The sequence below is a fragment of the Syngnathoides biaculeatus genome, chromosome 12, assembly GCF_019802595.1.
Source record: "Syngnathoides biaculeatus isolate LvHL_M chromosome 12, ASM1980259v1, whole genome shotgun sequence".
NCBI lineage: Eukaryota > Metazoa > Chordata > Actinopteri > Syngnathiformes > Syngnathidae > Syngnathoides > Syngnathoides biaculeatus.
This window is the reverse complement of record NC_084651.1, coordinates 26553202-26576934: the sequence shown is the minus strand read 5'-3', so window position 1 is coordinate 26576934 and position 23733 is coordinate 26553202. Positions and strand designations below refer to the sequence as shown.

Genomic DNA, 23733 nt, shown 5'->3' with positions numbered 1-23733 from the left:
TAATGGCGACGCTCCTAGCAGTACCACGGTCCAAATACAATAAATCTCGCAACTCCTCAGTCCCTCAGTAACTCTTGTGTCTCCTTGTTCCTACTGCTAGCGCTTGCACATTTTACTTTGTCCTTCCATAAAATAACATAAAAAAGTTTGGATCTTTCACTATTAACATCAAAGGTAATTACTAATTCAATTATCTCCATTAGCTCATTCCACCTAAGTAAACTTTACGCCCAAATATTTTGTATCAGTGTTTATACAAGACAGGTTAAGGGTAAAGAGATTTAATGTCACAAATAGCTATATAGATGGAAAAGAAGAATTGCCTGAATGTGTGTAGGAGACAGCGGTGTGATTCCGGGATCACCTATACTCTTTGCTGGAGATGGGTTCACCATTTCATCTGTAGAAAAAAAAATAATACATAAACACACTACACCTTCTCAGCAAGCATCTATTTTCATGAGCTTAGTAGAAACATATATATAAACCTCGATAGTGAAACATCCCTGACATACCATTCGTTATTCCACCAAAATCATAAAAGTCCCTAAAATGCACATCATATGATCCAAGATAAAGATATACCTGTGCACCTATTTCGTTTTTTATTCATATATTTTTTTTGTGGGGGGGGGATAAACAACAACGATGCTGATTCACAAAAATTATGTTGATATACTCGTACTTGTTTTGATAAAAAAAGGACATTTTTTCATCAACAGAAGTAATTATTTTGTTATTCAAGAAAAATCTATTTATGCTACTTTGTGAATTTAGAAGTTAAAAAATTGCAGTCAAAATGTTTTAGAGCCTGTTTAGTAAGAGACACTCAATGTTGCTATTACCAAAATGAAATAATTCAATTAAAATCTGAAAAAATGAGCCTGAGGAGATCTGAAATTTTATTGAAAGCGCCCTATTATTGACATTGGTCTTCTACTTTTCTTTTCAGCTTGTCCCGTTAAAGGTCAGTACAGCATGTCATCTTTTTCCATCCAAGCATATCTCCTGCAGCTTCCTCTCTAACACCCACTGTCCTTATGTCTTACTTCACAACATTCATCAATCTTTTCTTTGGTCTTCCTCTTGGTCTTTAGCCTGGCAACTCCATCCTCAGTACCCTTCTACTAATATACTCACTCTCTCGCCTCTGGGCATGTCCAAACCATCAAAGACTACTCTATCGAACCCTGTCACTAAAAAATCCAATTTTGGCTGTCCCTCCAATTAGCTCATTTCTAATCCTATCCAACCTGCTCACTCCTAGCAAGAACCTCAACATCTTCATTTCTGCCACCTCCACTTCTGCTTCCTGTTTGTCTCTTCAGTGCCACCGTCTCTAATCCGTACATCATGGCCTGAGGCCGAGACGGATTAGACCGGATTAACCCTAACCCTAAACTTTGCCCTTCATCCTAGCAGAGACTCTTCATTCACATAACACACCAGACACCTTCCGCCAGCTGTTCCAACCTGCTTGGAGCCGTTTCTTCACTTCCTTACCACATTCACCATTGATCTGGATTGTTGATCCCAAGTATTTGAAGTCATCTACCCTCGCTATCTCTTCTCCCTGTAGACTCACTCTTGCCCCTCCACACCTTTCATTCACGCAGATACATTCTGTTTTACTTTGGCTAATCTTCATTCCTCTCCTTTCCAGTATATGCCTCCAATTGTACGGCCACCTGCTCCCTGCTTTCACTGCATATGACAATATCATCTGCGAACATCATGGTCCAAAGGGATTCCAGTCTAACCTCACCTGTCAGCCAATGCATTACCACAGAGAACAGGAATCCCACTTTCACCCTAAATTCTTCTGTTACGCCTATAGCACACCTCACCACTGTTCTGCTGCCCTCATACGTGTCCTTTCCTATTCCATCAAAGTTCTCCGCCACACAAGACTTCCGCATCCAGTACCACAGTTTCTCTCTTGGTACTCTGTCATAGGATTTCTCCTGATCCACAAAGACACAATGTAACTCTTTCTGACTTTCTCTGTACTTTTCCACGGGCAGCCTCAAGACAAATAATGCATATGATATACTCTTTCTGGGCATGAAACCGTACTGTTGCTCGCAGACATTGACTTCTGACCTGAGTCTACCCTCCACTACTCTTTCCCATAAATTCATTGTGTGGCTCATCAACGTTATCCCACAATTGTTGCCACAGCTCTGCAAGTCCCTTTTGTTCTTAAAAATGGGAACCAGCACACTTTTCCTCCATTCTTCAGGCATCTTCTCACCCAGAAGTATTCTGCTGAATAAGATGGTCAAAAACTCCACATCCACCTCTCCAAATTGCTTCCATACCTCCACTGGTATGTCATGAGGACCAACTGCCTTTCCATTTTTCATCATTTGTAGTGCCTTTCGAACTTCCCCCTTGCTAATCATTGCCACTTCCCGGTCCTTCACACTTGCCTCTTCTACTCTTCCTTCTCTGTCATTTTCTTCATTCATTAACTTCTTCTTTCTATCTATTCAGCACACTACTGGCACCAGTCAACACATTTCCATCGCTATCCTTAATCACCCTTACCTGCCGCACATCCTTCCCATCTCTATCCCTTTGTGTGGTCAACCTGTAAGATCCTTTTTACCTCCTTTTGTGTCCAACCTGGTGCACATGCCGTCATATGCCACTTGTTCAGCAGTCACCACCTCTACCTTTGCCCTACGCCACATCTCAATGTATTCCTTTCGCCTCTCCTCAGTCCTCTCAGTGTCCCACTTCATCTTCGCTAATCTCTTGTTTGACTTCCTGTGTTTTGGGGTTCCACCACCAGGTCTCCTTCTCCCATTTCCTGCTCCTACTCTTTACCATAACTTCATTATATGGCTCATCAACTTTATTGCTCTATAGTTCCTACAGCTCTGCACATTTGCACATGCCAAGTCAACACATTTCCATCACTATCCTTGATGACCCTTACCTGCTGCACATACTTCCCATCTCTATCCCTCGGTCTGGCCAACCTGTAGAGATCATTTTCTCTTTCTTTCGTGTCCAACTTGGTGTACATGCCATCATATGCCTGTTGTTTAGCCTTCGGCACGTCTTCCTTTGCCCTATGTCACATGTCAATGTATTCCTTTCACCTTTCCTCAGTTTTCTCAGTGTCCCACTTCTTCACTTATCTCTTTCCTTGTATGACTTCCTGTATTTTGGAGTTCCACCACCAAGTCTCCTCTCCTTTCTGACCAGAAGATACCCCAAGTACTCTCCTGCCTGTCTCTCTGATCGCTTTGGCTGTAGTAGTACAGTCTTCCGGGACCTCCTCCTTTCCATCGAGAGCCTGTCTCACCTTGTTCCGGAAGGCCGCACAGCATTCTTCCTTTCTCAGCTTCCACCACATGGTTCTCTGCTCTACCTTTGTCTTCTTAATTTTCCTACCCACAGAGTCGTCCTACACAACACCATCATGTGTTGTCGAGCTACACTCTCCCCTACCACTACTTTACAGTCAATAACCTCCTACAGTTTACATTGTCTGCGCAGAATATAATCCACCTGCGTGCTTCTACCTCTGCTCTTGTAGGTCACCATATGTATCTGCCTCTTCTGGAAAAAAAGTATTCACTACTGCCATTTCCATCCTTTTTGCAAAGTCCACCACCATCTGTCCCTCAAAGTTCCTTTTCTGGATGGCATACTTACTCATCACTTTTTCATCGTCCCTGTTTCCTTCACCAACATGTCCATTACAATCTCCACTAATCACAACCATCTCTCTGTCTGGGATGCTCAGAACTACTTCATTTAGTTCCTTCCAGAATTTCTCTTTCAACTCTCAGTCTCATCCAACCTGTGGAGCATAGCCGCTAACCACATTATACATATCACACTCAATTTCAGCCTCATCACTCGATCTGATACTCTTTTCACCCCCAAGACATTCTTAGCCAGCTCTTGGTTTAAAGTAATCCCTACTCTATTTCTCTTCACATGTATTACATGGTAAAATAATTTAAAACCTGCTCTTAAATGTCTGTCCTTATTACCTTTCCACTTGCTCTCTTGGATGCACAATATATCAACCTTTCTCCTAATCATCATGTCATCAGACTCCTGAGCTTTTCCTGTCATAGTCTCAACACTCAGTTGTAGGCATTGTGTATTCATCTTCTTCTGCTGACAAATCCACTTTTTTCCTCTTTGTCTTCGACCCACAGTGGCTTTCCACTGACGGGCAGCAGGTTAACAGTGCCGGGGGAAGGCGTTGTTAACCCGGGCCATGATCGATCTGGTATGGTATTCCTTAGATGAACGCTTATATTTGTTTGGCACAGTTTTATCCGGACAACCCTCTGCATTCATCCGGGCTTGGCCTACATATTGCTTACTCTGTGCTCTGACTGGACAGTAGTGGCAATTTTTGTTTATGTGTACTGAATCACTACAATCATTCATCAAATAAAGACAATCAAATAAAGTCAACACACAAGGCACACAATTCACATACTACTTAGACTAAGTTAAAATAATAAAACACATACGAAGATATAAGAAAAAAGAGAGATAAACGAGATTCAAACCACAATGTCCCTGCAGTGTTTCACATAGCAGGAGTGGAGAAAGTTGAAGTTGAGGGTTGTGTTTACCAGCATCCTCTCAGTCCTTACGGTCCTTGTTGTAGTATTATTAACATTGGTCACCATATTTTAACATTTGCATTACTGTAGAAATTTCTAAATGTTTCTCAAAGCAGTTCTTGTCCAGTCAAAGGCTTTAAAATTTTGAGTTTTTTTTTTTTTTCAGTATCCTGAAATTGATTCTGTCTTTAGAGGTTCAACTTTCATTTGGATTACTGTGAGGAATGAGCATCTGTCAAGAAGTTTTTTTTTTTTTTTTTGTCAAAACGTTAACAGTACATTGCGTCCGTCCATCTATTTTCTGAGACCCTTATCCGTACGAGGATCGTGGGAGGGCCGGAGCCTATCCCTGCTGTCATCGGGCAGGAGGCAGAGCACACCCTGAACGGGTTGCCAGCCATAAAAAAAAAATTCTTCATAATTCCCTCCACATAGGAAAGGAAATTTATCTAAATGTTGCATTCCATACACAAGGTACTGTCACTGAATGTGGTTTGCATGATGAAAGCATTAAAAACAAAGTAAAAACATCCATCTACCCATTTTCTGAGCTGCTTATCCTCACATGGGTCGCAGGAGTGCTGGAGCCGATGCCAGCTGTCCAATCCAACAACGGACCAATACAAAGTCTGCATCACTGCAGACGCTGCAACGATCCGTCTGTCGATCTCCCGCTCCATTCTTCCAACACTCGTGAACATGACCCCAAGATACATGAACTCCTCCACTTGGGGGAGGATCTCATCCCTGACCTGGAAAGCGTACGCCACCCTTTTCCGTCTGAGGACCATAGTCTCGGATTTGGAGGTGGTGATTCTCATCCCAGCCGCTTCACACTCAGATGCGAATTGCTCCAGTGAGAGCTGAAGATCGTGGCTTGAAGAGCCAACAGAACCACATCATCTGCAATGAGCAGATATGCAATGCTGAGGCCACCAAACCGGACACCTTCTACGCCTCGGCTGCAGCTAGAAATTCTGTCCAGAAAAATTATGAACAAAATTGGTGAAAAAGGGAGCCCTTGACGGAGTCTAACTCTCACCGGAAACGAGTCTGACTTATTGCCGGCAATGTGGACCAAACTCTGGCAGCGGTCGTACAGGGACCGAACAGCTCGTATCAGGGGATTCGGTACCCCATACTCCCAAACAAACCCCGACAGGACTCCCCAAGAGACATGGTCGAATGCCAAGTCCACAAAACACATGCAGACTGGTTGCGTGAACTGCTATGCACCCTAGAGATACAAGAGCCCACCTCAGAGCACCCAGACTCAGCTTCCTCGTGGGAAGGCATGTTGGTGGAAATGAGGAGGTCTTCGACGTATTCTCCCCACCGACTCACAACATCCCAAGTTGAGGACAGCAGCGCCCCGTCCCCACTATACTCAGTGTTGACGGTGCACTGCTTCCCCCTCCTGAGACACCGGACAGTGGACTAGAATTTCCTCGAAGCCATCATGAACTCCTCCCACGCCCAGGTTTTTGCCTCAGCGACCACCGAAGCTGCATTCTGCTTGGCCAGCCGATACCTATCAGCTGAAATGAAATGCCCGATAGGACTCCTTCTTCAGCTTGATAGCATCCCTCACTGTTGGGGTCCACCAACGTGTTCGTGGGTTGCCGCCACGACAGGCACTGACCACCTTACGGCCACAGCTCCGGTTGGCCACCTCAGCAATGGAATCGCGGAAAATCGTCCATTCAGATTCTTTCGGAGGTGGGAGTTAAAATTCCTTCTGTTAGGGGAATCTGCCAGCCATTCCCAGCAGACCCTCACAATACCTTTGGGCCCGCCACATCGGACTGGCATCTTCCCCCACCATTGGAGCCAACTCACCATCAGGTGGTGATCAGTTGATAGCGACGCCTCTCTCTTCACCCGAGTGTCCAAGACATGCGGTCGCAAGTCCGATGACACGACCACAATGTCGATCATCGAACTTCGACCTCGGGTGTGCCGGTACCAAGTAGACATGTGAACACCCCTATGCCTGAATATTGTGTTTGTTATGGACAATCTGTGATGAGCAGTCTCGTAACAGAACACCACTTGAGTTTTGATTGGGGGGGGGCATTATTCCCAATCATGCCCTTCCAGGTTTCACTGTTATTGCTCACGTGGGCATTGAAGTCCCCCAGCAGAATGATGGAGTCGCCAGAGGAGGCCCTCTTCAGCAATCCCTGTAAGGACTCCAAAAAGGATGGGTACTCTGCACTGGTGTTTGGTGCATAAGCACAAAGAACAATCAGGACCCACCCCCCTACCTGCAGGTGGAGGGAGGCTACCCTCTCATCCACTGGGGTAAAGCCCAATGTACAGGCCCCGAGCCGGGGGGCAATAAGTATACCCACACCTGCTCGGCATCTCTTCCCATGGGCAACTCCAGAGTGGAACAGAGTCCACCCCCTCTCAAGAGGAGAGGTACCAGAGCCCAAGTGGTGCGTATAGGCGAGTCAGACTATACCTAGTTGGAACTTCTCAACCTCACGCACCAACTCGGGCTCCTTCCCTCCCAAAGAGGTGACCCTAGAGGAAGCTTCTGTAGCTGGGGATCGGATCGCCAAGGTCCCGGCCTTTGGCAACCGCCCAGCTCACATTGCACCCGACCCCTACGGCCCCGCTCACAGGTGGTGAGCCCATGGGAAGTGGTAACCACGTTACCCCTTTCCGGCTGTGCCCCGCCGAGGCCCATGGGTGCAGGCCCGGCCACCAGGCACTCGCCTTCGGGCCCCACATCCAGGCCTGCCTCCAGAGGGGGGCCCCGGTGATCCGCGTCCGGGCAAGGGAAACCAAGATCCAATTTTTGTAGTCGTCATTGGGGTTTTGGAGTCGTACTTTGTCTGGTCCCTCCAGGAACATGAAGCCCCAGACAACTTAGCTCCTAGGATCATTGAGACACAGAAACCCCTCCACCACGATAAGGTGACGGCTCGAGCAGGGAACCGGTGCCTTCCTCTTTTCATTTCTTACAGTACGTATGTGAATTGTGCAATTGGATTTAACAACCAGTCATCCCTCACTCATTGAATCACATTCCAAAATGCCACAAACTGAATAGCTGTATGTTATACTTTCAATTTGCATTGGATCTTTTTTTTTTTTGCGTGCAACGCAGAATATCTGCGAAGAGACTGCATCAGCAGTGCACAATTGCGTTTAGAGGGAACATTGGCTGATGATTTTTTCTTCTTTTTTTGGCATTCCGTTCCATGAACAACCAATGCAATCGACGCATTGAGCATCCATAATATAAATGATATATTTATATATATTTATCTAATTTTTTATATCTAATTTTTATTAACAGATTAGTGATGTTATTTTGGATTTGTCTGATGATCAAACAAAATCAAATACATTTATTCAATTTCAGATGAGAGGGACTGGTGATGAACTCACCAACATTTTTTAAACTGGGAGCTACTTCTTTGATAGGGATGAATGCATCTGTCTCCATCCATCCATCCATTTATCCATCCATCCATCCATTTTCTAAGCTGCTTATCCATACAAGGGTCACAGGAGTGCAAGAATCAAACCCAGCTCTCATCGGGCAGGAGGCATAGTACACTCCGAACTGGTTGCCAGCCAATCGCAGGGCACATGGAGACAGACAATAGCCACACTCACAATCACACCTAAGGGCAATTTAGACTCTCCAATGAATGCATGTTTTTGGGATGTGGGAGGAAACCATAGTACCCAGAGAAAACCCACACAGGTATGGGGAGAATATGCAAACTCCACACAGGCGGGTGAGAGGAGCCATAGAGGTCGCGTGTGAAGTGAGTTGGGCAGTGCCCAAAGCCTAGGACCTTGTTGATCCGATCCCCAACTACAGAAACTAACTCTTTGGATATGGAATGTCACCTCTTTGGCAGTGAAGGAGCTGGTAGAAGTGGCTGGGGAAAAGGAAGTCTGGGTATCCCTGCTGAAGCTACTTCCATCACGACCTGACCCAGAAAAGTGGTAGAGAGATGGATGGATAATTATGATTCATTTATTGGTTATTGGCTCATTGCGGCCCGATCGGACCACCTTACGGCTTTGTCATCACTCACGGCTAAGTATGCTGTCATACATACTGTCAGGGGTCTGTTGTTCGTTTGAAGTGATCCGCATATCATGCAAATATGACTTGAAACAGTAGGGTAGTATTGCCCCGGTCACTTTACTCGATTGTGAGATGTTCTCTTCTTCGAAAAGAGCTTCCGTGTCAGAAGGGGCGTCGGAGAAATCCGAAAATCTCTGTTGGTCGTCACCCATAGCAGGTGACACAGCTTCTTCTCAATGGCGACTGTACCAGTGTGACTGCTGTAAATGACGTAGCAGGCAATATGGCTACTACTGGGATGTCGAGTGAGACTTCCGCAAATTTGCGCATGAATTACATGCTCGCTGCTAATATTTATTTTTTCGTATAGACATTGAAGTATTATATGTAATTTTCATAACAATTATTATTTTAACATGTATAAAGAGATGTCAGTAGGACTTTAAAGAGCCACTGTCATGAATTGCATGATTTTTAGTATGTTTAGTATTTTAGTATGATAAAAGTAACGGCAGCTGACGTGGACCCATGCATTTTTTTCACCACAAAACATTATTTTGACGTATACAGCTTTTTGTAACTCCCGCCATGAAAATCCTCTCGAGGGATTTGTTTTCGAGAAGAAGCAGGAAGTGACGTACATGGGAGGACTGCCCTCAAGTTGACTCGTTTGTTTCGATTAGTTTTACCTCCGGGAAGGTAGCTCGTTGTTCCTGCATGTTAGCCAAAATGCCGGCTCGTTGCATTGCTGGACATTGCTTGAACACTCGGGAGGATGGATTTATCCTTCATAAATTTCCAAGAGACCCAGTTTGTGAAAAATGGATTGCACATGTGCAGAGGATGAGAGCTTCGTAGATTACAAATGACAGGCAGTTGTGTATACAGCTACTAAAAAAAAAATAATAGTTTGGGGCAGACCGCGTAATTGGTTTCTCATAACGTAACAAAAGATCCGCGTACGTATGACAGGCGTGCTAAATGTGTCAATGTGCGCATTGAACGCCATCGGGCTAGTCGACGAAGGCTGCTGCGTGGCCTCGCAGGTGAAGGAAGAACGCTGCCGACAATGTCCGCATTCAGCCGCGTGCAACAACAACACCGTAAAGCACCCCGGCTCGACGGTGTTGTTCATCACGGACGGCGGCGGCCATGAACAACGCCCTAAAGCAGCCCGGCTTGGCTCCGTGATAAGCCACCTCAGCGCCAAAAATGAGCCACACCGGCCGGCTACGATGACACACGATGGCTCATCTCTGCCGCGGAAGTGGATCGGACGGGGGAAGGCTGCCCTCTCATCCACTGGGGTAAAGCCCAATGTACAGGTTGCCCCGGTAACTTCACTCGTTTGTGTGGTGTTCTCCTTTTTGAAAAGAGCTTGCGTGTCAGAAGGAACGTGTTCGTCTCCCATAGTAGGGTCCACCGCGTGTTTTCAATGGCGACTGTCAGGGGTGACGTCGCGGACAGAGGATGTAGCCAATGTGGCAACCACTTGGATGTCGTCGAATGACACTTCTGCAACTTTGCGCATGGATGACGCGCTCTCCGCTCATATTTATTTTTTCGTGTAGACATTGAAGAGAATAATGTTATATGTATTTTTCATTACAATATCTATTTTAGAATGTTTATAGGTTGACATAAAGAATAAGGCATATTTAAGGTGGCCAGAGATTCTTGCATCTGTCTCACATTCATATGATCTGATTTTTGAAGGAGACCTACTGGCCTGGTAATGGTTGTCTCTTCATCAGTGTCTTTGCAAGGGTGCTGTAGGACTGGGAACCTGCTGTTGTGAAGATAAGTAATGCAAAGCATACCAAACATGCCGAGTTTTTCATGAGTATAGAGTGGGGAGACAATAAAACAACTTTATTTTTGGGGGGCTTTCAGGAAGTTTTGTTGTGGGGTTTTGCTGGGGTTGGACGATTAATATTCACCTCATTTAAGATCAACCCACATACAATACTATAGCTCAGTGTCTATTAATGGGTCTTATCCATACAAGCAGTAAATGCTACTTTTTCTAGTGTGTTACATCAAAGTTTCTATACCTTGTCCATCAAAACAGTACCTGTCATCTCCAAGCATGTTTAAAAAAATGACATGACATTTAAATTGAATGGAAGTGTGCGTCCATACATGCACCATCTATTTCATTTGTCTGGCTTAAAGAGCATTCACTGAAAGTGCTCTGTGAATGCAAACAATAATAATAATTATGTCTGATTTACAGTCTTATAAGCATCTTGTTGAATTGCCTCCCAGCAGGACATCGTGTTATCCAATCCAATCCAAGCCTTTTATCTACCGCACTCATCTTTCCTCTTGTCCACCCCTATGGAGAGGATGAGTGGTCTCAAGTCCCATAATACACTTTGCAAAGCAATTACAGAGCCTCAATACAGACCACCTGTGGCTACACTCTCTCTAGTCACAAACCAATTTGTTTTTCTGCAGCCATGGCAGTAGAATCTCAAAGTCACCTTTACAACCTCCATTTTGTATACCTCAACATGAATCCTAAAAGACACATCGTGACGGGATCGTGACAATCACTTTCATTCTAAGTTGAAGGGTATGAGAACAAGCAAAGTAAAGTAAATTTATTCGTGTAGTGCATTGGATAGACCAGGTAAGTCAATGTGCTTTTCATGGTTAAAGGCATTCAAACACAATGAAATAGAAGCATTTGTAAATTAAAAAAAAAAAAACAGTTACAACAGCGTACAGTATAAGAAATATCAGTGGAAAAATGGAAGTAGTCTAAAATGCATAAGAAACGGACTTTTTTGCCTGGATTTGAAAACATTCACAGTAGGGGCTGGGGAACATTGTGAAGTACATTGTGATTTCTGGATTTTTCTTTTTAGATCATCTCTCTCACAGTGGAAATGCACCTATGATGAAAATTTCAGACCTCTCCATCATTTCTAAGTAGGAGAATTTGCAATATAGCAGGGTATTCAAACACTTATTTTCTTCACTGAAGGTGGCACGGTGGAGCAGCTGCAAAGCGTTGAACTCACAGTTCTGAAGACCTGGGTTGGATCCCGGCCCACCTGTGTGCAATTTGCATGTTCTCCACCTATCTGCATGGGTTTTCTCCGGACACTCACGTTTCCACACACATCCCAAAAGCATGCAACATTAATTGGACACTTGAAATTGCCCCTATGTATGACTGTGAGTGTGGCTATATGTCTTGCGATTGTCTGGAAACCAGTTCAGGGTGTACCCTGCCATCTGCCAATTGAAAGCTGGGATAGGCTCCAAAAGTCACATGCCCTTGTGAGGATAAGCGGCTAAGAAAATGGATGGATGATTATGTGGTTGTTGCATGTGTTCATGGAGAAGTACAGAGAAGGTCAGAAGCAAATACATTGTGTGTTTGTTGACTTTCAACAGTCATATCAAATCAACTACAAAAACTGCCTTTTACCATCTGAAGAACATATCCAGAGTGAAGGTTTGTATGTGTCAGGCAGACCAGGAAAAACTTATCCATAATTTTATTTCAAGTACACCTGACTACTGTAAAAGTCTTCTGACTGGACTCCCCAAAAAGAGCATGAAAAAGCTGCAGCTCATTCAGAATGTTGCAGCTGGGTTCAGAGCATCTAACCCCAATTCTCAAGTCCTTGCACTGGCTTCCAGTCATCTTTAAAATAGTCTTTAAAGTTCTGCTATTGGTCTACAAATTGCTAAATGGTTTAGGTTCTGAATACATTAAAAAAATGTTTATGGAAAATAAACCCAACAGAGCTCTGAGAATCACTGACAGGTTAGCGCAGAGTCCAAAGCAAACATGGTGAAGCAAAATTTATGCTGCACTGCACACAAATGGAATAAGTTGCCAACATAGGTGACGTCAGCCCCAAGTGTGAATGTTTTTACAGCCAGGTTGAAAACTCTTTTTTTTCTCATGCTTTTTAGAGTATTTCCAATTTTAATATTTTGTTTGAGTTTGCCGCACTGAAAGTAAAGGGGCCAAATAATATTGCCCACCCCACACTTTTAAGTTTTTTATTTGATTAAAAAAGTATAAAATATCCCATAAATTTTGTTCCACTTCACAATTGTGTCTCACTTGTTGTTGATTCTTGATGAAAAATTTTTATTTTATGTTTAGGTTTGAAGCCTGGGATTTGGCTTCGGTTTCCCAAACTGGTGACAACAAATCGATGAGGCTCCGACCTGCATGACCATTCAATAATGAAGTCCTGCTGAATTTGGACCGAATGTTGTGAGTACTCGATGTGGGAGGCCCCTGGTGACAACTTCAGTGGACTAAAATCCATCATCCGTATTCATTCACGTTGATGCTGCTCGGCCTAGTCTATCTTAGCTCGGGAACATCAAGTAACGTATGTAATCAAATATTTTCTGAGGAGGTAAACATCAAGAGTACTTACTTACTTACTTACTTAGTACTTAATAGTACTTACACGACCTGCAAAACCTATGTTTCGTATACAACGAGGATCGTGATTACTTTGTACTTACTTACCAATGCTTATAGGCCCAGACTACTACTATTATCTTAGCTGGCTAACGGGTAGTGTTTGTGATCAAACTGTGCTGTTGAAGAAACATCGAACGTGTGTAACGTCATAAAAGTGTACGACCTAAATAACTGGTACAATGAGGGACGTGAAGACTTACAGGAAATTTAACAAGTCTTACGTTAGTACATAAATACGAGCCGTATCCTTCGAGTTGAACCTGCTCAGCCCAAGTTAGCCTAGCCTAGTGTGCGGATAACCTTACCTAATCGAGTTCAATGGTAATTTTCATTAGCTCTTCAATTGTGCTTTTCATTCAAAGTGGGTTATCTTTGAGTTAGCAATTTCTGTGAACAAAAAAAGCAAAAAAGAAAGTCTGTAATGTATTCAAACATTCAATAAGTGTATTCTTTCATTGAAAAAATGAAATACAACTGGAGTATCAACAAACAACTTCAAGAAAGTAAAATTCCCTCTTACTCCTTGCTACTATGTTAGCGCCTTAGCAACCTGTTGTTAAGAACTAATACTTTTAGTCACTTTAAAGGCATCTAAATTGCTTGAGGTATCACTACACTAGTGGTACACTTTCATTGTTGAACAACCTTCCACTAATGTCGCACTTAGCATGGATACCAGTACTTATCCGAGGTATTTTGATGTAAAAAAAAATAAATAAATAAATAGCATGGTCCCAGTTTTTTATAGTTCCATATTTTTTATTTATTTGTTTTTAATCAAGAGTGCTCCAACTGAAGGCCAGTACACAAAAAGCATAGGAGTCAGCTAATGACTGCCTGTCTTCCTATAAAGTAGAAAAGCCTTCAAAGTGTGGAGGGAGGCTTATGTGTGTGTGTACGTGCGCATGAGCATGTGGGCCAGAAGGAACAATTAACAAACTATATTGGTTGCTCTACAAGTGTCTGCCGTGCAGCAATCCAACTAACTTACAATTCCACTGCAACATGCTGCCAATTTTTTGCCTCATCACATCCTGCTGGGCCAATACAAACTATCACCCAACAAGTCATTTTATGTCACTATCGGGTTATCTGGTCACAAGTTCGATAAATATGGAATTTCCCAGTAGATTTTCTTTGGATCATTTTTGAAGTTACTATATATACACAAAAAATCACAGTGTTTTAAAATGCATTCAAAATAAAACATGAACCTTTCACTGTTGCCAAGAAATAAAATCACCATGCAAAAAGTACAGTATCTCTTCAAGCATTTATCAAATACAGCAGGTCACATTATTCATTCTGTGGGTCATAGTACAGACATTTCAGCACATATTTTCTGCTAGTTATGAAGCCCACAATACTTTGTGAACAGCCAATGTGGTGCCCTTCTCTTTAGTGAACATAAGCTTACAAAAAGTAAAATACTAATAGTTTTTCACATTGCCTTGAATTCAAAGTACAAATTGCCACACAAGTTACAATATAAAATATATTTTCTTCATTTCATTACTGCCAAACAAATCAAGCAAATAACTCGATGTTACAACATCAAATTAAAGCACCAAAAGTAGCAAGAAGTTCACCTCACTATATTTATTACCCCTATTTTTTCTTTTTTTTCCCCCTCTGTATTTCGGAAAGTTCTAGTCTTTTTAACAAGTTTCCAGAGTTCTCTTAGGTTCCATCAATAATTTTGCCTTAAAACCTAACAGAGAACTATTCCAATCAGCTGGAGGAAGGAATATTTTATAGTTATTTGTAATAATATTAATTGGGCATTTCTTTAATTTTGAATCTGTTGTCGTCACGGTATTGATAATATGTGAAGCTTCCGCACCTAAAAGAGATGAATTCAGCAAAAGAAAACATCATCTGGATTTTATTTAGTGACCAAGTGTTATTTTCCTTTTGTCTCAGTTTATTGTAGCATTGTGTAATTTGAAAGTTCATCGAGAAGTTTTATTACTTTTGTGTTTTGTTTCTACCAATGAGGTGCTTTAAAGGGGAAATCCAGTGTTTTGCATTAACAATGTATCCAATAGGTCATGTAAAATGTACTCTATCTTGACAATGTGATGTTAAATCCTCTCTCATTTAATAGTCTTTTGAGAAGATTTTTAATCGACAATTCCGAATTTTCAGTGGCGCTGCCATTTTCGCGAGTCACATGACCTACATGGCCGTATGTGTCGTGTTACGTGCCATTCCAGACGCTAGATTACATGGGACACTATTATGCCCAGCGCTGATTTCTCGGATTTATCCTCATCTGATGAAGAAATAGCAGCATCGGTTGATTGGGAAGATACTTTCATTCAGAGCGGCAGACCCGTGAGCTTGTTCGGCCGGGGAGCTTGCTAGGCCGAACGGTGGAGCCGTGAGCTCGCTCCCCGCCGAGCCAGAAGCGAGCTCGTCAGACTCCGCGTCATTCCGCCCGAAGAACCATCCAAATATTCAACATTATTTACAGCCAAGCGGCGGAGCTCAGCTCATGGTGCCACCGCTTGGCGGCATTATTTACAGCCACAGGTTAAAATCTGTATGGAAGTATTTCTCCATCTTCCCGATCAACCGATACTGCTGTTTCTTCATCAGATGAGGATAAATCCGAGAAATCAGTGCTGGGCATAATGGTGTCCCATGTAATCGAGCGTTTGGAATGGCACGTAACACGTCACATGCGCCCACGTAGGTCATGTGACTCGCGAAAATGGCAGCGCCCATGAAAATTCGTAATTGTCGATAAAAATCTTCTCATACACTATTAAATGGGAGAGGATTTAGCATCACATTGTCAAGATCGAGTACACAAAGAGTTTGTTTTCAAAACGAGACATAGGCATTTTTTTTCAGATTTACGAAACTCGCGCCAAAATTATCCATTCGGAGCTGGATAATTTTGGCGCGAGTTTCGTAAATCTGAAAAAAAATGCCTATGTCTCGTTTTGAAAACAAACTCTTCACATACTACAAGATGTATTGAATATGTTCTTAATGCAAACCACTGGATATCCCCTTTAAGTACACATCGGAATCTACATTTTGATTAAATTTAGGATGTTGACAAATACCTACAAAATGAAGAGAAAATGTTTTTGTAAATAAGTATAAGTAGTAAGAAACATAATACAACGATTTGTAATTTCCATAACATTAAGCTCCAGACTTTTTATTCATTTTTAAATTTTCTCCACCACTTATGAGTTTTTTTTAACGTTTTAGTTCAATTGTTTTTCAATATTTTAACAAACAGTTTATTCAAAAGGGCTTTGAATGCATTGCGCTGCACATTTTGGAGAAAAGCTTCGAGGTGGGGTACTGTCCATTGTTCAGTTTGCACTGTTTTTTCTCTTTTACCTCATTGTTTGGATTAATTTAATTCCTGTTTCATTTTAATATAATTACATTAAAAGTTAATCACTACCCAAAAAATACAGTATAATAATCAAACAGAATATACTGTATAATTTATTTATATAACCCAACAACAACAACATATCCTTCAGTGAATGTGAACCTCAAAACAAATCGTGAATCTTTTTGAACAAATCTTATGAATGATCTAATTCTAGTGAGGCAGCATGGTGGCGAAGCTGTATCACAAGTCTGAGGACTGGGGTTCAAATACCAGCCTCACCTGAGAGGAGTTTGCATGTTCTTTCTGTTCCTGCATGGGTTTTCTCCAGGCACTCGGGTTTCCTCCCACATCCCAAAAACATGCATTCATTGGAGACTCGAAATTGCCCCGAGGTGTGATTGTGAGTGCAACTGTTGTCTGTCATGATGTGCCCTCCAACTGGCTGGCAAATGATTCAGGGTGTATCCCATCTCCTGCCCGAAGACAGCTAGGATTGGCTGCAGCGTCCCCACGACCCTAGTGAGGATAAGTGGCTCAGAAACTGGATGGATGGATGGATGCATGATTGTATTGATTCAGCCCACTGAAAAAAAACTGCCACTACTGTCCAGGCAGAGCACAGAGTATGACGTCAGCAATTGCCACTTCCAAAAAAATATGACGAATTTATGCTATGGGTGCATAATGCAGCCCTATGAGGACCTTAACTAGTGCAATCTGTAGGCCAAACCCGGATAAATGCAGAGGTTTGCATCAGGTAGGGCATCCGGCATAAACTTTGCCAAACAAATATGAGCGTTCATCGAAAGAATACCATACCGGATCGGTGGTGGTCCGGGTTAACAACGCCTGCCCTCGCACTGTTAACCTGGTGGGCGTCGGTGGAAAGCTACTGTGGGTCGAAGACAAAGAAGAGGAGGAAAGCAGATTTGTCAGCAGAAGAAGAAGAGGAATCCGCAGAGCCAACAACTGAGTGTTGGGACGATGAGAGGAAAAGCTCAGGAGTTGGATGACATGATTATTAGGAGAAAGGTTGATATATTGCGCATCCAAGAGAGCAGGTGTAAAGTTAGTAAGGATAGAAATTTAGGAGTAGATTTTAAATTATTTTACCATGGAGTAGATGGGAAGAGAAATGGAGTATGGATTATTTAAAAAGAAAAGCTGGCGAAGAATGTCTTGGAGGTGAAAAGAGTATCAGATCAAGTGATGAGGCTGAAATTTGAAATTGAGGGTGTTATGTATAATGTGGTTAGCGGCTATGCCCCACAGGTAGGATGTGTCCTCAAGTTGAAAGAGAAATTCTGGGAGGAACTAGATGAAGTGGTTCTGAGCATCCCAGACAGAGAGAGAGTTGTGATGTGTGCAGATTCTAATGGACATGTTGGTGAAGGAAACAGGGGCGATGAAGAAGTGATGGGTAAGTACAGCACCCAGGAAGGGAAGTTTGAGGTACAGATGGTGGTGGACTTTTGCAAAAAGGATGGAAATGGCAGTCGGAAACCAGAAGAGGCAGGAGCATAAAGTGACCTGCAAGAGCAGAGGTAGAAGCACGGAGTTAGATTATATTTTGCGAAGACGATGAAATCTGAAGGAGGTTACTGATTGTAAATTAGTGGTAGGGGAGAGTGTTATTCGACAGCATAGGATGGTGGTGTGTAGGATGACTCTGGTGGTGGGTAGGAAGATTAAAAAGACAAGGATAGAGCAGAGAACCATGTGGGGGAAGCTGAGAAAGGAAGAATGATGTGCATCCTTTTGGAAAAAGGTGAAACAGGCTCTTGATGGATAAACGGAGCTCCCAGAAGACTATACTACTACAGCCAAGGTGATCAGAGAGACATGCAGGAGAGTACTTGAGGTATCTTCTGGTCGGAAAGGAGAGAAGGAGACTTGGTGGTGGAAATCCAAAATACAGGAAGTCATACAAGGAAAGAGATAAGTGAAGAAGTGGGACACAGAAAACTGAGAAAAGGTGAAAGGAATACATTGACATGTGACATAGGGCAAAGGAAGACGTGCCGAAGGCTAAACAACAGGCATATGATGGCATGTACACCAAGTTGGACACGAAAGAAAGAGAAAATGATCTCTACAGGTTGGCCAGACCGAGGGAAAGAGATGGGAAGAATGTGCAGCAGGTAAGGCTCATCAAGGACCGTGATGGAAATGTGTTGACTTGGCATATGCAAATGTGCAGAGCTGTAGGAACTATAGAGCAATAAAGTTGATGAGCCATATAATGAAGTTATGGTAAAGAGTAGCAGCAGGAAATGGGAGAAGGAGACCTGGTGGTGGAACCCCAAAACACAGGAAGTCAAACAAGGAAAGAGATTAGCGAAGAAGAAGTGGGACACTGAGAGGACTGAGGAGAGGCGAAAGGAATACATTGAGATGTGGCGTACGGCAAAGGTAGAGGTGGTGACTGCTAAACAAGTGGCATATGACGGCATGTACACCAGGTTGGACACGAAAGAAGGAGAAAAGGATCTCTACAGGTTGGCCAGACAGAGGGATAGAGATGGGAAGGATGTGCAGAAGGTTAGGGTGATTACAGATAGAGATGGAAATGTGTTGACTGGTGCCAGTAGTGTGCTGAATAGATAGAAAGAAGAAGTTAATGAATGAAGAAATTGAGTAAAAATGAAATGAAAATGAAAAAAGTAGTGGAGGCAGTATGGTTTCATGTCTAGAAAAAGTACCACAGATGCATTATTTGCCTTGAGGATGCGAGTGGAAAAATACAGAGAAGGTCAGAAGGAGCTACATTGTGTCTTTGTGGCTCTAGAGAAATCCTATGACAGACTACCAAGAGAGGAACTGTGGTACTGCACGCGTAAGTCTGGTGTGACGGAGAAATATGTTAGAATAGAACAGGATATGTATGAGGGCAGCAGAACAATGGGGAGGTGTGCCTTAGGTGTGACAGAAGAATTTAAGGTGGAGGTGGGACTGCATCAGGCATCAGCTCTGACCCCCTTCCTGTTTGCAGTGGTAATGGATAGGCTGACAGATGAGGTTAGACTGGAATCCCCTTGGACCATGATGTTCGCAGATGATATTGTGATATGCAGTGAAAGCAGGGAGCATGCAGAGGAACAATTGGAAAGATGGAGACATGCACTGGAAAGGAGAGTAATGAAGATTAGCCGAAGTAAAACAGAATATATGTGCGTGAATGACAAACCTGGACGGGGAAGAGTGAGGCTACAGGGAGAAGAGATAGCGAGCGGGGAGGACTTCAAATATTTAGGGTCAACAATCCAGAGCAATGGTGAGTGTGGTAAGGAAGTGAAGAAACGGGTCCAAGCAGGTTGGAACAGGTAAAGAGTAGTGGAGGCAGTATGGTTTCATGTCTAGAAAAAGTACCACAGATGCATTATTTGCCTTGAGGATACCAGTGGAAAAGTACAGAGGTCAGAAGGAGCTACATTGTGTCTTTGTGGATCTAGAGAAAGCCTATGACAGAGTACCAAGAGAGGAACTGTGGTACTACATGCGTAAGTCTGGTGTGACGGAGAAATATGTCAGAATAGAACAGGATATGTATGAGGGCAGCAAAAGCGTGGTGAGGTGTGCTGTAGGTGTGACAGAACAATTTTAAGGTGGAGGTCGGACTGCATCAGGGAGCAGGTCTGAGCCCCTTCCTGTTTGCTGTGGTGATGGATAGACTGACAGATGAGGTTAGACTGGAATCCCCTTGGACAATGATGTTCACAGATGATATTGTGATATGCTGTGAAAGCAGGGATCAGGTGGAGGAACAATTAGAAAGATGGAGGTATGCACTGGAAAGGAGAGGAATGGCCGAATTAAAACAGAATATATGTTCGTGAAAGAGAGGGGTGGAGGGGGAGGGTGGATTACTTCAAATACTGGGGGGTCAACAATCTAGAGCAATGGTGAGTGTGATAAGGAAGTGAAGAAACAGGTCCAAGCAGTTTGGAACAGCTGGCGGAAGGTGTCTGGTGTGTTACTTGACAGAAGAGTCTCTGCTAGGATGAAGGGCAAGGGCAAAGTTTATAAAACAGTGGTGAGACCAGCCATGATATATGTATTAGAGACGGTGACGCTGAAGACACAACAGGACGCAGAAATGAATGTGTCAGAAATGAAGATGTTCAGGTTCTCTCTAGGAGTGAGCAGATTGGATAGGATTAGAGATGAGTTCATTAGAGGGACAGCCAAAATTGGATGTTTTGGAGACAAGGTTCGAGAGAGCAGACTTCGATGGTTAGTTTGGACATGTACCGATGCGAGAGAGTGAGTATATTCGTAGAAGGGTGCTAAGGATGGAGCTGCCAGGCAAAAGAGCGTGAGGAAGACCAAAGAAAAGCTTGATGGATGTTGTGAGGGAAGACATGAAGGCAGTTCATGTTAGAGAGGAAGATGCAGGAGATAGGCTTAGCTGAAAAAAGATGACACGCTGGAGCGACCCCTAATGGGACAAGCTGAGAGGAGAGGAAGAAAAAGGCTGCTATGGGGGGGATGGTCGCCAACTGGTGAGAGCTTCTGCCTCAGAATGATGAGGTCCGGGATTTAAATCCCTGCCCCACCTGTGTGCAGTTTGCATGTTCTCCTCATCTCTGCGTGGGTTTACTCCGGGCTCTTTGGTTCCCTCCCACATTCCCAAAACATGCAGGGTAGGTTAGTTGAAGACAAAACATTCAGTGGGAATGTGAGTGTGACTGGTTGCTTTCATTCCACTTCACGATTGTGTCCCACTTGTTGTTGATTCTTGACAAAAAAAAAAAAAATATATATATATATATAATATATATATATATATATATATATATATATATATATATATATATATATATATATATATATATATATCTTCTTCTTTCCCTTTCGGCTTGTCCCGTTAGGGGTTGCCACTGCGTGTCATCTTTTTCCATTTTAGCCTATCTCTTGCCTCTTCCTCTCTAACTCCAACTGCCCTCATGTCTTCCCTCACCACATCCATAAACCTTCTCTTTGGTCTTCCTCTCGCTCTTTTGCCTGGCAGCTCCATCGCAGCACCCTTCCACCAATATACTCACACTCTGGCCTCTGAACATGTCCAAACCATCGAAGTCTGCTCTCTCAAATCTTGTCTCCAAAACATCCAACTTTGGCTGTCCCTCTAATGAGCTCGTTTGTTATCCTATCCAACCGGCTCACTCCGAGCGAGAACCTCAACTTTGCCCTTCATCCGAGCAGAGACTCTTCTGTCAAGTAACACGGCAGACACCTTCCGCCAGCTATTCCAACCTGCTTGGACCTGTTTCTTCACTTCCTTACCACACTCACCATCGCTCTAGATTGTTGGCCCTAAATATTTGAAGTTCTCCTCCCTCGCTATCTCTTCTGCCTGTAGCCTCACTCTTCCCCCTCCAACTTTCTCATTCACGCACATATATTCTGTTTTACTTCGACTAATCTTCATTCCTTCTGCTGTCCATCGAGAGCCTGTCTCACCTCTTTCCGAAAGGCCGCACAACATTCTTCTTTTGTCTGCTTCCATCACATGGTTCTCTGCTCTACCTTTGTCTTCTTAATCTTCCTCCCCACCACCAGAGTCATCCTACACACAACCATCCTATGCTGTCAAGGTACACTCTCCCCTACCACCACTTTACAATCAGTAATCTCCTTCAGATTACATCGTCTGCACAAAATATAATCCACCTGCGTGCTTCTACCTCCGCTCTTGTAGGTCACTGTATGTTCCTCCCTCTTCTGGAAATAAGTGTTCACTACAGCCATGTCCATCCTTTTTGCAAAGTCCACCACCATCTGTCCCTCAAAGTTCCTTTCCTGGATGCCGTACTTACCCATCACTTCTTCATCGCCCCTGTTTCCTTTACCAATATGTCCATGACAATCTGCACCAATCACAACTCTCTCGCTGTCTGGGATGCTCAGAACTACTTCATCTAGTTCCTTCCAGAATTTATCTTTCAACTCTAGGTCACATACTACCTGTGGGGCATAGCCACAAACCACATTATACATCACACCCTCAATTTCAAATTTTAGTCTCATCACTCGATCTGATACTCTTTTCACCTCCAAAACATTCTTAGCCAGCTCTTCCTTTAAAATAACTCCTACTCCATTTCTCTTCCCATCTACTCCATGGCAGAATAATTTAAACCCTGCTCCTAAACTTCTAGCCTTACTACCTTTCCACCTGCTCTCTTGGATGCACAGTATAATCAACCTCTCTCTTAATCATCATGTCAACCAACTCCCGATTTTTCCTGTCATATTCCCAATATTCAAAGTCCCTGCACTCCGTTGTGAGCTCTGTGCATTCCTCTTTTTCCTTCTGACGACGGATCCTGTTTCCTCCTCTTCTTTGTCTTCGACCCACAGTAGCTGAATTTTCAGGTCTGAGGTCCTGGATTCATGAATTACAACAATTGTCAATATTAAATTCGGCTGTAACAAATTATTCCAAGATTCTGAAATTAGAATCAGAACATTAAAATGATTGATATCCAGTTTTCTATCCGCGCAGCTCTCAAAACACTGGTATGACAAAATCAGCTGCTATATTAATATTAAGCAATTTGTGTAGAATTAGTCGCAAGGATTCCTGCCAGAGAACTCCAGTGAATAAAATAAGTATTTGAACACCCTGCTTTATTGCAAGTTCTCCCACTCAAAAATCATTGAGGGGTCTGAAATTTTCATCGTAGGTGCATGTCCACTGTGAGAGAGATAATCTAAAAATGAAAAATTCAGAAATCACAATGTACGATTTTTTTAACGATTTGTGTGATTCATCTGCAAATAAGTATTTGAACACCTGTCTATCAGCAAGAATTCTGAGGACTACATCGACGTTGGCAGTGGGAATGAGAACAGCTATCTTACAAGTGGCCAATAAAAACAAATTAGTTTTGTTTGTGTTCACAGTGGTTTCAAAAGCAATAACTTTCTTACAATCGACAAATTAACTCAGGTTTTTTGTTCATTCATTCATTCATCATTTATCTATTTCTCATTGTGTGGAAAATATTGGTCATTTGTATGGTCTCCCAAACAGTGTTTTCAATGAGAATTTTGAATGAGACCCTTACGTGCATGTAATCTATGTATAGTTAGACTAAATCTATCATTATGTCCAAATTGCCCCTATGTGTGATTGTGAGTGCGGCTGTTTGTCTCCATGTGCCCTGCGATTGGCTGGCAACCAGGTCAGGGTGTACCTTGCCTCCTACCCGTTGACAGCTGGGATAGGCTCCAGCAC

General features: G+C 43.0%; 1 protein-coding gene and 1 long non-coding RNA gene across 14 annotated transcripts in view; one reads left to right on the top strand and one right to left on the bottom strand.

The window, feature by feature from the left end:
• The window catches only part of LOC133510129 (uncharacterized), a 116824-nt gene that overhangs the window by 62350 nt on the left and 30741 nt on the right, over window positions 1–23733 (top strand). For 6 of the 10 annotated variants that reach the window (XR_009797516.1, XR_009797514.1, XR_009797518.1 and 3 more), the window contains 4 exons: window positions 953–967; window positions 4185–4258; window positions 10378–10465; window positions 12794–12907. This is a non-coding gene — a long non-coding RNA (uncharacterized LOC133510129). Of the gene's footprint in view, window positions 1–952; window positions 968–4184; window positions 4259–10377; window positions 10466–12793; window positions 12908–23733 lie in introns of those variants that run through there. The other 4 variants (XR_009797521.1, XR_009797524.1, XR_009797523.1 and 1 more) reach the window with 4 other exon arrangements.
• Window positions 1–23733, bottom strand: part of hspa12a (heat shock protein 12A) — a 90473-nt gene that overhangs the window by 55253 nt on the left and 11487 nt on the right. For 3 of the 4 annotated variants that reach the window (XM_061837840.1, XM_061837841.1, XM_061837842.1), the window contains exon 2: window positions 324–400. The exons of the other annotated variant lie outside the window; for it this stretch is intronic. In XM_061837840.1, coding sequence (XP_061693824.1) covers window positions 324–400 — 77 coding nt within the window. The remainder of the gene's footprint in view (window positions 1–323; window positions 401–23733) is intronic. 4 annotated transcript variants of the gene reach the window in all.